Here is a 12,814-nt window from a genome sequence, read left to right on the forward strand (position 1 = left end):
CAAGTTGGTAACATCTAGCGACGGTCCCTACCCAATAGCGGGCTAGCGGGCTCACAGTCTAGAAGACAACATGTTTTGTTCTGTTGTCCGTCTCCCCCTTCTAGACTGTGAGTCCCTTGGTGGGTAGGGACCGTGTTTATTTGTTGCTGAATTTTATTCATTCATTCATTCATTGTCGTATTTATTGAGCGCTTACTTTCATTCATTCATTCAATCGTATTTATTGAGCCCTTACTGTGTGCAGAGCACTGTACTAAGCGCTTGGGAAGTACAAGTCGGCAACATATAGAGACAGTCCCTACCCAACAACGGGCTCACTATGTGCAGAGCACTGTACTAAGCGCTTGGGAAGTACAAGTCGGCAACATATAGAGACGGTCCCTACCCAACAGTGGGCTCATGGTCTAGAAAGGGGAGATAGACGACAAAACACAAAAACCAAATAAAATAAATAGAATAAATATGTACAATAATAATAATGACATTTGTTCATTCATTCAATCGTATTTATTGAGCGCTTACTGTGTGCAGAGCACTGTACTAAGCGCTTGGGAAGGACAAGTTGGCAACATATAGAGATGGTCCCTACCCAACAGTGGGCTCACGGTCTAGAAGGGGGAGTCAGACAACAAAGCAAAATAACACATAACCAAATAAAATAAATAGAATAAATATGTACAATAATAATGGTATTTGTTAAGCACTTACTATGTGCAAAGCAGTGTTCTAAGCACTGGGGAGGTTACAAGGTGATCAGGTTGTCACAATTTTAATCCCCACTTTACAGATGAGGTAACTGAGGCCCAGAGAAGTGAAGTGACTTGCCCAAAGTCACACAGCTGACAGTTGGCGGAGTCGGGATTTGAACCCATGACCTTTAGACTCCAAAGCCCAGGCTCGTTCCCGTAAACCACACTGCTTCTCTAATGATGGTAGTTGTTAAGTGCTTACTATGTGCAAAGCACTGTTCTAAGCGCTGGGGAGGATACAAGGTGATTAAGTTGTCCCACGTGGGGCTCACGGTCTTCATCCCCATTTTACAGATGAGGGAACTGAGGCCCAGAGAAGTGAAGTGACTTGCCCGCAAGTAAAATAGAGTAATAAATCTGTACAGACATATATGCAGGTGCTGTGGGGAGGGGAAGGAGGTAAGGCGGGAGGAGGATGGAGAGGGGGAAGAGGGGGAGAGGAAGGAGGGGGCTCAGTCTGGGAAAAATAAAATTTTTTTCCATTTGTAAACTGGTAAACTTTTATTCGACTGTGAGCCCACTGTTGGGTAGCGACCGTCTCTATATGTTGCCAACTTGTACTTCCCTAGCGCTTAGTACAGTGCTCTGCACACAGTAAGTGCTCAATAAATACAATTGAATGAATGAAAGAGCAGGAAAAAAAACAGCATGAAACATTTAGAAATTGTCAAGCTGTGTGACTTTGGGCAAGTCACTTCACTTCTCTGTGCCTCAGTTACCTCATCTGTAAAATGGGGATGAAGACTGTGAGCCCCCGCATGGGACACCTGATCACCTTGTAACCTCCCCAGCGCTTAGAACAGTGCTTTGCACATAGTAAGCGCGTAATAAATGCCATCATCATTTAGAAAACAGATTATAACACAACACTACTGATATCCCAAGCCTTTTCAAATGACATTCTCCACTGTACTTTCCAAGTGCTGAGTCCAGTGCTCTGCGCACGGTAAGCGCTCAATAAATACGATTGAATGAGTGAATGAATGAAGAAATACGATTGAATGGCTGAATGAGTGAATGATTACACTTCGGGCAATAGGGCGTGGGCAGCCCGCCCGCGCCCAAGATGGCGGCGGCGGCGACGGCCCCGGTCACGTGCCAGAAGCGGGCGACGCTCTAGCCCGTCGTGAGGGGGGGCGTCTCTATGATCCGGTCCCCGGGCCCGCCCACTTCCGGGGAGGGAGGGCGGCGTCACGTGACCGCGGGCGAAGGCCGAGGGGCCGGCCGCCCGGCCTGCTCACGTGACCGCGGGCTGAGGGGGGGGGGAGGGGGGGAGACCGCCCGCCACGTGATCGCGGGCTGAGGCGACGAAGGCCGGCTGAGGGGAAGGCCGTCCGCTTTCCGGGGAGGGGGCGGGGGCGGGGCTGCCCACGTGACGCCGCTCACGTGACGGCGGGCTGAGGAGGAGAAGGCCCCCCCCCCCGGCGGGGGGGGCCGCTTCCGGGGCGGTCGCGGTCACGTGGGGTGGGCGGGGCTGCTCACGTGACGGCGTCGCTGAGGAGAAGAAGGAGAAGGCCGGCTGAGGGGGCGGCGGCGGTGAGAGGTGAGGAGAGGAGAGGAGACCGTTCACCTTTCTCTTCCCCTCTCCCTCTCGTCCCGTCCCGTCCCGTCCCGTCCCCCGGGCTGGACAGCGCGGCCGAGGCGTCGGGGGGGTGTGACCGGCCCGGACCGAAGCCCCCCGACCCACCCCGGACACCCCGACACAGGTCAGTCCGTCAGTCATCCTATCGTCAGTCCGTCTGTCAGTCCGTCAGTCACCCCATCGTGCGTCCGTCAGTCATCCTATCGTCAGTCCGTCTGTCAGTCCGTCAGTCATCCCATCGTCCGTCCGTCAGTCACCCTATCGTCAGTCCGTCAGTCAGTCAGGCATCCCATCGTCGTCAGTCGGTCAGTCATCCCATCGTCAGGCAGTCCGTCAGTCAGTCAGTCATCCCATCGTCAGTCAGTCCCTCAGTCAGTCATCCTATCGTCAGTCAGTTAGTTCCTCAGTCAGTCATCCCATTGTTAGTCCGTCCGTCAGTCACCCTATCGTCAGTCCGTCAGTCAGTCAGGCATCCCATCGTCAGTCGGTCAGTCATCCCATCGTCAGGCAGTCCGTCAGTCAGTCAGTCATCCCATCGTCAGTCAGTCCCTCAGTCAGTCATCCTATCGTCAGTCAGTCAGTTCGTCAGTCAGTCATCCCATTGTTAGTCCGTCTGTCAGTCATCCTGTCGTCAGCCCGTCCGTCAGTCCATTAGTCATCACATTGTCAGTCGGTCCGTCTGTCAGTCAGTCAGTCATCCCATCAATCAATCAATCAATCGTATTTAGTGAGCGCTTACTATGTGCAGAGCACTGTACTAAGCGCTTGGGAAGTACAGATTGGCAACACATAGAGACAGTCCCTACCCAACAGTGGGCTCACAGTCTAAAAGGGGGAGACAGAGAACAGAACCAAACATACCAACAAAATAAATAGGATAGAAGTGTGCAAGTGAAATAAATAAATAAATAGAGTAATAAGTATGTACAAACATATATACATATATACAGGTGGTGTGGGAAGGGAAGGAGGTAAGATGTGGGGGATGGAGAGGGGGACGAGGGGGAGAGGAAGGAAGGGGCTCAGTCTGGGAAGGCCTCCTGGAGGAGGTGAGCTCTCAGCAGGGCCCATCGTCAGTCCGTCAGTCAGTCATCCTATCGTCAGTCCGTCCGTCAGTCCATTAGTCATCACATAGTCAGTCCGTCTGTCAGTCAGTCATCCCATCATCAGTCCGTCAGTCACCCCATCGTCAGTCAGTCCGTCAGTCAGTCATCCTATCGTCAGTCCGTCAGTCATCCCATTGTCAGTCTATCAGTCATCCCATCGTCAGTCCGTCAGTCATCCTATCATCAGTCCGTCCGTCAGTCCATCAGTCATTACATTGTCAGTCAGTCCGTCAGTCAGTCAGTTATCCCATCATCAGTCAGTCATCCCATCGTCAGTCCGTCAGTCATCCCATCATCAGTCCGTCAGTCAGTCATCCCATCGTCAGTCCGTCCTTCAGGCAGTCAGCCATCCCATCGTTAGTCCGTCAGTCAGTCCGTCAGTCATCCCATTGTCAGGCCGTCAGGCCGTCCGTCAGTCAGTCATCCCATCGTCAGTCCGTCCGTCAGTCAGTGAGTCGGTCCGTCAGTCAGTCATCCCACCGTTAGTCCTGTTCTATTTATTTTACTTTGTTAATATGTTTTGTTTTGTTGTCTGCCTCCCCCTTTTGGACTGTGAGCCCGCTGTTGGGTAGGGGCTGTCTCTAGATGTTGCCGACTTGGACTTCCCAAATGCTTAGTACAGTGCTCTGCACACAGTAAGTGCTCAATAAATTCGATTGAATGAATGAAGTGACTTGCCCAAAGTCACACAGCTGACAAGGGGCGGAGCCGGGATTAGAACCCATGACCTCTGACTCCAAAGCCCGGGCTCTTTCCACTGAGGCACGCTGCTTCTCGCTTTGACTCTGTGCCAAGCACTGTTCTAAGCACTGGGGAGATACTAGACTGTGAGCCCGTTGCTGGGTAGGGACTGTCTCTGTATATTGCCAACTTGTACTTCCCAAGCGCTTAGTACAGTGCTCTGCACACAGTAAGCGCTCAATAAATACGATTGAATGAATGAATGAATACGAGGTCATTGGGTTGTCCCACAGGGGGCCCCCAATGTGCAGAACACTGGACTAAGTGCTTGGAAAGTGCATCTCCCCCTTGTACTAATAATAACAACGGTATTTGTTAAGCGCTTACTCTGTGCCAAGCACTGTTCTAAGCACTGGGGAGGACACAAGGTGATCACGTGGGGCTCACAGTCTTCATCTCCATTTTACAGGTGAGGGAACTGAGGCCCAGTGAAGTGACTTACCCAAGGTCACACAGCAGACAAGTGGCGGAGCCAGGATTAGAACCCAGTAATTATAATAATGATGGTATTTGTTAAGCACTTACTGTGTGCCAAGCACTGTTCTAAGCTCTGGGGTAGATACGCGATAAGCAGGTTGTTCCACGTAGGGTTCACAGTCATCATCATCATCATCATCAATCGTATTTATTGAGCGCTTACTATGTGCAGAGCACTGTACTAAGCGCTTGGGAAGTACAAATTGGCAACATATAGAGACAGTCCCTACCCAACAGTTGGGCTCACAGTCTAAAAGGGGGGGGCAGAGAACAAAAGCAAACATACTAACAAAATAAAATAAATAGAATAGATAAGTACAAGTAAAATAAATAGAGTAATAAATATGTACAAACATATATACATATATAGAGGACATATATACATATATACAGTCTTAATCCCCATTTTACAGATGAGGTAACTGAGGCACAGAGAAGTGAAGTGACTTGCCCAAAGTCTCACAGCTGACAAGTGGCAAAGACGGGATTAGAGTTTATTAATAGTAATAATGATGGTATCTGTTAAGCGCTTTTACTCTGTGCCAAACACCGTTTTAAGCGCTGAGGGGATACGAGGTCATCAGGTTGTCCCACTGGGGGCTCCCAGTGTGCAGAGCACTGGACTAAGCGCTTGGAAAGTGTGTTCTGACAGTATTGACACCTGTCTACTCGTTTTGTTGTCTGTCTCCCCTTCTATGTACTTCTCATATTTTTTTTTTTATTATTGTTTAGTCTCTGCGCCTCAGTTCCTTCATCTGTAAAATGAGGATTGAGACTTGGAGTCTCAATTATGTCCATACGGGACAGGGACTGTGTCCAGTTCCATTGGCTTATATCCAACCCAGTGCTTAGTACAGTGCCTGGAACATAGAAATAATTATAATGACGGTATTTTTAAAGCATTTACTCTGTGTGAAGCACTGTTCTAAGCACTGGGGGGGATACAAGGTGATCAGGTTGTGTGACTTGGGGAGCTCAGTCTTGATGAGCCAACTGAGGCCCAGAGAAGTGAAGTGACTTTCCCAAAGTCACACAGCTGACAAGTGGCGGAGCTGGGATTAGAACCCAGGACCTTCTGACTCCTAGGCTTGTGCTCTGTCCATTAAACCATGCTGCTTAAATGTAAGCAGCAACAGCAGGGGCTAATAATAATGGTATTTGTTAAGCGCTTACTGTGTGCCAAGAGCTGTGGTAATGGTATTTGTTAAGCACTTACTGTGCACCAAGTGCTTTGATGTTAATAATAATGGTATTTGTTAAGCGCTTTCTGTGTGCCAGGCACCGTAATAACAATAATAATAATAATAGTATTAAGCACAAGCGCTGTAATAACAGTAATACTAATAACTGTGGTATTTGTTATGCGCTTGCTATGTGGCAGGCACTGTACTAATCCCAGCTCTGACACTTGTCTGCTGGGTGACCTGATGCAAATCACTTCACTTCTCTGTGCCTCAGTTACCTCATCTGTAAAATGGGGATTGAGACTGTGAGCTCCATGTGGGACAGCTTGATTACCTTCTCTCTATCCCAGCACTTAGAACAGTGCTTAACACATAGTAAGCACTTAACAAATACCGTCATTATTATTATTACTGAGCGCTGGGGGGGAGACAAGCAAATCGGGTTGAACACCGTCCCTGTCCCATGTGGGGATCACTATCTCTATCACCATTTACAGGTGGGGGAGCTGAGGCCCGAAGAATTAATTGTGGTATTTGTTAAGCGCTTACTATGTGTCAAGTACTGAACTAAGCGCCGGGGTGGATACAAGCAAATCGGGTTGGACACAGTCCCTGTCCCATGGGGAGCTCACAGTCTCAATCCCCATTTGACAGGTGAGGGAACTGAGGCACAGAGAAGTGAAGTGACTTGCCCAAGGTCACCCAGCAGATAAGTGGCAGAGATGAGGGAAAGAAGGGAATAATAAATTTCACCCTTTCATCTAAAAAGTACTAAAATTTAAATTAAAAGACTAAGCAACAGGCGTGATGCAGCCATGAATAAATGTATCTGTGATGCTTTGAACTTGCATATTCCTAAAGGGTTTTGGAGGTGGGGAAAGGATTGGTCTCGTGAATAGAAGATACCAGGCCAGAGGCTTTGGTGTTGGCTAGATGAGATCAAGGTCCAGTTGGGAACAAAGGAATGAGATGTGCAGCCTGGGTTGTTGTACATCAGTGTGGTGAGTGTCAGACTTCTCTCCTGGCAGCTTTTCGGAAATTTGCAAATGAATTTATTGACACTTTCTTTGGGTTCAAATCTACAGGTGTGGGAATGCCGAGCACAGCCATGAAGAAAAAGGTAAGGACCGCGGATAAACTTGGACAAGCTGGGGGCTAATTCCATTCCAAAAAAATAGGCCTGTGTCTCCAAATGGTTTTATTTCTACCAGTATTGCATGTACTTTGTTAGTTTTCACTTAGCCATCTGATCGTTATTTTAGTATCAGCCATTAGTGGTCCGTAATCTACCAAGCAGATTCCCGATCGGTAATTTACATTGGAGAAACCTAGTTCTTTTGTCTTCAAGCATTTGAAAAATACTTTCTAGAAACTAGAATTGCGGCTGAAACCATTTCCTAACTAGTTGGTCGGGGGTTCTTTTGCCTCAAAAACTGAACGGTCAGAGAAATGGTGCAGTTATTAATGTAGGTATGATTTTAGGAATTCAACTCTGTTTGATGTCGCGTATAGGGAAACTTTGATTTAGCAAGTGTAGGGAGACCTTCATTAGAGTGGAAGAAAGCCAGGGCACTGTAGTAATACATAGCCAGGTATAAAAAAAATACCTTTGTTATATCCAAACACTTAGAACTTTTCCATTTTGAAATTTTATAAACTCTAGTAACTGTCACAGTCTCACATGTGTGGCATTTATGGTAATTAATATACCTTTCATTTTATTAGTATGTAAGTGTGACGTTTTATTCCACCAATTCAATTTGAGACTGTTTTGTTTCTGGAGGATTTTGAGACATTTCATTTATTGGACAGCATTATGCCATTGTATTACCATAATCAAAATTTATAACTTGAAGGCAGCAAGGAAGAACAAAATACATACTTGCTGATTTTTTTTTCATCTATTGGCAAATGAAAGACCACTAGGAAAGGTTTGAGATCAAGGATGAATCATTGTTTGTTTTTTTCTGAGTCTCCAAACAAGACATGCGGAGCCAACCTCAGTGATTTCATCTGGTCGATATTCAGAGGAGAAGGAATCAGGAGAAAATGCTTTTTAAAAATTGTCAGAACTTGCCGTGACTAGAAATCTAGTAGGGTCAAACCCAAAATCTTCTAAATGAGGCCGTATTTCCCAGTGTAACTACACTAAGACACTATTCCCTCCCCGCCCCCCTTGATCTCTTTGCCCACATTGCCCTTTCCATGCTTATTGCTCCATGGCTAGAAGGAGGTAAGGGGTGAACGAGAGAAAGCAGAAGAATATGAGGGGGGGATGGTATAAGGTAGACAATCGGAAACTGAATGAGGAACACTCAACTTACCCTCCTTCTGACTTAGGCAGTTTTGAGCGGGGTGGCAAGTTTTTAAGAGGAGCCCCCAGGAGCGGCATTCTTTTCCTTCACCCCAAGTTGAAGAGGTGCCCACTCCCCCTCAAGGATCTTTAGCTATGAGGCTTTATCTCTGGGGGCTTTGTCTGTGGGGGCTTAGCTAACCAGAAGATGAGCTTATTTGGACAAAAGCTGCAGGAGTTTGTTTAGCCGTGGCCAGTAAGCATCACCTTGGCCAGTTAGTCACTCCAGGCCAACACGGGCTGTTTTGCTCTGAGCGTGTTGTCTCATGCTGCCGTTGAACAGGTGCTCCTGATGGGTAAAAGTGGATCTGGTAAGACCAGCATGCGATCGATCATCTTTGCAAATTACATCGCCAGAGACACCAGACGCCTCGGGGCCACAAGTAAGGTTCTTTGTCTCCTTGAGAAAAACTTAGTCTGCCATGGGTGAATAACTAGATGGGGGTTGGAAGTGGGTCAATGCGAGGCTGGAAGGGGGAAGCGCAGGGGTCTCCTCCTACCATCCTTCTGCTGAGAGGAAAGGCCTGAAATATCTTGTGTATAAGTGAAGTAGAAATTCATTCATTCATTCACTCAGTCGTGTTTATCGAGCCCTTACTGTGTGCAGAGCACTGTACTAAGCACTTGGAAAGTACAGTTCAGCAATAAAAAGAGACAATCCCTGCCCACACAAGGCTCACAGTCTAGACGGGGGGGGGGGGGGGGGGGGAATGGTTGTACTTGGTTGGAATGGGTGATAAAAAATAAATGCCATAATCAGTTTAATTTAGGGTGGCAGTGGTCTTCCTCCCCTGTTAATATTACACTTTGGTAGAAAACTGTGGTCCCTTGGGCCCGCTCCATGTTCCGGGAACTCCGAGATGCAAACCGTTTCCCAGTCCCATAAGAAATTGGACGCTGGTTTTGAGCTCTGAACACGTTGATTCTGTGTTTAAATGGGATACACACTGATATTTAGAAAAATCGGAAGCATTTTTTGAGGACCTGTCGTGGGCAGAGCATTAAGCTCTTGGCTAGATGTTAGTCAAAATAGAGGTTTTTGACCTAGCAGTGCCCGAAGAACATCAAAGGTAGCCTTGTAATGGTAAACAAATAGGCCTAATAAAACATCACATACCTAATTGACTGCAGACTCAGGGCCTCACCTAGTTGCCATTCTGTCCAGGGTGGCCTAACGGATCTTCAATTTTGGCTACATTCTACTCTTTCAAATATTTTGAAATTTCACTCTCTTTCATAAGAACTTGTTACGGTTTTTTCCATCTGAGCATTGGTTTCCTCAGAGCCGAGAAATCAGTATTAGTGCAACAAAAATATCTCCTGATTTAAGAGGAAAGCCGACAATCAGTAGTATTTATTGAGCGCTTAACTCTGGGCTTGCATTCTGATGAGCGCTTGGGCGAGTACAATACCACAGAATTAGCAAACACGTTCCCTGCTCATAACGAGTTACAGTCTAGAGCGTGGCTTAGTGGAAAGAGCACAGGCCTAGGAGTCAGAGGATCTGGGTTCTAATTCCAGCTTTTCCACTTGCCTCTTGTGTGACCCTGGACAAGTCATTTCACTTCCCCTGTGCCTCAGTTCCCTCATCTGCGAAATGAGGATAGCAGTGTTTTCTCTCTCTTACTTAGACTGAGAGCCTTGTGAGGGACTTGATTATCTTGTATATACTCCAGGGCTTAGTACAATGGCACATGGTAAGTGCTTAACAAATACCACAATTATTACTGTTATAAGTATTATCATATAACTGAGTGGTGGCCAAGAATAAGAAAGATCACCCAATTCCCTGAATTAGAAAAGTAGCTCGGCCTGGTGGATACAGCATGGGCCTGGGAGCCAAAGGACTTGGGTTCTAATTCTGGCTCACCCACTTTTTTTATGGTATTTTTTAAGTGCTTACTATGTGCCAGGCACTGTACCAAGCACAGGGGTGGAGACAAGCAAATTGGGTTGGACACAGTCCCTGTCCCACATGGGACTCCCAGTCTTAGTCCTCATTTTACAGATGAAGAAACTGAGGCCCACAGGAGTGAAGCCAATTGCCCAAGATCCCAAAGCAGACAGATGGTGGAGCCGGCATAAGAACCCAGATTCTTCTGACTCCCAAGTCCTTGCCTGCTGTGTGACCTTGGGCAATTCACTTAAATTCTCTATGTCTCCGTTTCCTCAGCTGTAAAATGGGGATGCCATACCTGTTCTCCCTCCTACTTTACTCTGAGCCCCCGGTAGGAAAGGCCTGTGTGTCTGGTCTGGTTAACCTGTATTTACGTCAGCGCTTAGAGCAGTGCTTGACATATAGTAAACACTTAACAAATACCAAAAAAAAAAAAAGACAGGTTCCACTTCATCAATTTGGTATCAGTTCAGAAAATCACGTAGCCCTCTGAAGTCAAAGGACGTCGAATGCTATAAAATTACGAGCTGATGAATTACAGAGTCCAGTCAGGCATCCACTGGGGAGTCGTGGAGTATGAGGGATGGGAGGAGAGAAAAGGGTCAGAGAAGGGTAGCTTCGTAGATTAGGTTGGGGAAAGGGGCAGAGCTGACCAGCGAGAGACCTGGCTCTGGGAATTCAGGGGGAAGTTGGCAAGCTTCCTGACACATGGAGGAAATGTCCAGCCCCAGCTCCCCTCTTCAAAACTCTGCTCCGGAAGTCTTCCGTATTTGAGGTTCTAGAGATTTAATATGGGAAGTGAATGCTGCTATTTCAGAAGGTTGAACCTTCAGAGAACTTCCTTGCCCAGTGTCTTTATATGACCCACGCTTCGCTGGACTCGAGAAGGTGATCCCTCTTCTCACATCATATCTGAACTCAAGTCACAGCTCGTGTGAAAATTTGGTGTCAGGGACCTGTCTCTGACTTTTACTGTGGTCCTCAAAGCTCCCAGTACAGTGCTCTGATACCCACTAGGCACTCAATAAGTAGTATTGAAAGGATACAGGAGGGTACATGAGGATCTGATTGGTTGGAATCGTCGGGGAATGAATGGTGTGTTGTTTTAATTTTTTTTAATATGGTATTTAAGTGTTTACTACATTCCAGGCACTTTATTGAGCCCAGGGTAATCAAGTTGGACACAGTCTACGCCCCACATGGGGCTCACAGTCTTAATCCTCATTTTACAGATGAGGTAACTGAGGCAAAGAGAAATTAAGTGACTTGTTCAAGGTGACGTAGCAGACGTGGTGGAGCCGGAATTTGAACCCAGGTCCTTCTGACTCTAAGACCCAGGCTCTATCCACTAGCCCGTGATGCCTCTCAGGCTTATCTGAGGAATACCGTACAGATCCTTTCCTCCTTCGCCCAAAGTGTTATACTATAAAAACAAGGGGTCATCTAAGTCTCCTTTCTGATCTGGGACTTTACTCCAGAATCAGAAAACAGGAAAATCCTTTGAAAGATACCCACAGTCCCTGAATTTGCAAGGTGATGGATGGCAGTATGATGGGTGTCTACTACATAACTACTCCTCGGATATCCCTGTGCTCCAGATCGCTTAACTTGGTCACATGGAAAGCGCTGAGGTCACACGAAGGTTTAGTCAAGTGCCTGAAGGAAAATATTTTAATCTCATTATTAGAAGGGGTCATTAGAACTAAAAAAAAATCAAATTGCATGGTTTCTCTCCCCTCAACTCATGTTTAGAATATACATCCCTTTCAGGGAGAATCCCCTTCTCTTGGCAAGCAGAAGATAAAGCTGTTTTGCGGCAAGTGAGCCAGTTTGCTTCTTTTGAGAGGATTTGTAAACAGATGGGTCAGACTAATTTTCTGTTGAACCCTGAAAATTTGAGGAGCCTATTTTTCAGGTGTTGAAAAATCTCCAGTGGGCCATTAAGTGGCGACCACCAGAAATCAGTCTTGGGACTGGGGCATCTAGTGACTTTATTGTTGATCCTGATGCGGGAATAGGAAGCCTTTTCCCTCCCCAAACAAAGGGAGTGGGAGAAGAGGAATTGAGGGCTTAGTCAGGGCAGGTTAACTGGGGTGAGTCCAAGCTGACTCAAGAGTGGAGGGCTTCCCCAAGCTCCTGCCTCTTGCTTTTCCCTGCGGCTCGCCCCTCCTATTTTGAATGCTCACCTTTAGCCCAGTTCTCCTCCCATTTATATAAGTGTTCAGTGGTACAACCCTGAAGTTACGGTGAATAGTTTATACTCTGGGCTCCTTAATAATAATAATGATGGCATTTGTTAAGTGCTTACTATGTTCAAAGCACTGTCCTAAGCACTGGGGAGGTTACAAGGTGAACAGGTTGTTCCACGGAGGCTCACAGTCTTAATCTCCATTTTCCAGATGAGGTAACTGAGGCACAGAGAAGTTAAGTGACTTGCCCAAAGTCACGCAGCTGACAATTGGCGGAGCTGGGATTTGAAACCATGACCTCTGACTCCAAAGCCTGGGCTCTTTCCACTGAGCCACACTGCCGTTCCTTGTGGGCGGGGAATGTGTCTTCCAACTCCGTTTATACTGTACTCCCCCAAGCATCTAGTACAGTGTTCTGCACAGAAAAAGCTCTCAATAAATCCCATCGATAAGGAAAACTGAGAGTCTCGGGGGATTATTAGGGCAGAGGTGCTGGGGCTTCCCTTCCCAGCCACCAGCCCCCTCTAATGTAAGTC

At 47.0% G+C, this 12,814-nt stretch overlaps 1 protein-coding gene across 1 annotated transcript in view; it reads left to right on the forward strand.

The window, feature by feature from the left end:
• Positions 1-2,300: 2,300 nt before the first annotated feature.
• The window catches only part of LOC119929700 (ras-related GTP-binding protein A), a 34,312-nt gene continuing 23,798 nt past the window's right edge, over positions 2,301-12,814 (forward strand). The window contains exons 1-3 of the mRNA XM_038747928.1: positions 2,301-2,455; positions 6,925-6,959; positions 8,476-8,575. Of these exons, the coding sequence (XP_038603856.1) occupies positions 6,933-6,959; positions 8,476-8,575 (127 nt within the window). The 5' untranslated portion in view covers positions 2,301-2,455; positions 6,925-6,932. The remainder of the gene's footprint in view (positions 2,456-6,924; positions 6,960-8,475; positions 8,576-12,814) is intronic.

The sequence above is a fragment of the Tachyglossus aculeatus genome, chromosome 6 (genome assembly GCF_015852505.1).
Source record: "Tachyglossus aculeatus isolate mTacAcu1 chromosome 6, mTacAcu1.pri, whole genome shotgun sequence".
NCBI lineage: Eukaryota > Metazoa > Chordata > Mammalia > Monotremata > Tachyglossidae > Tachyglossus > Tachyglossus aculeatus.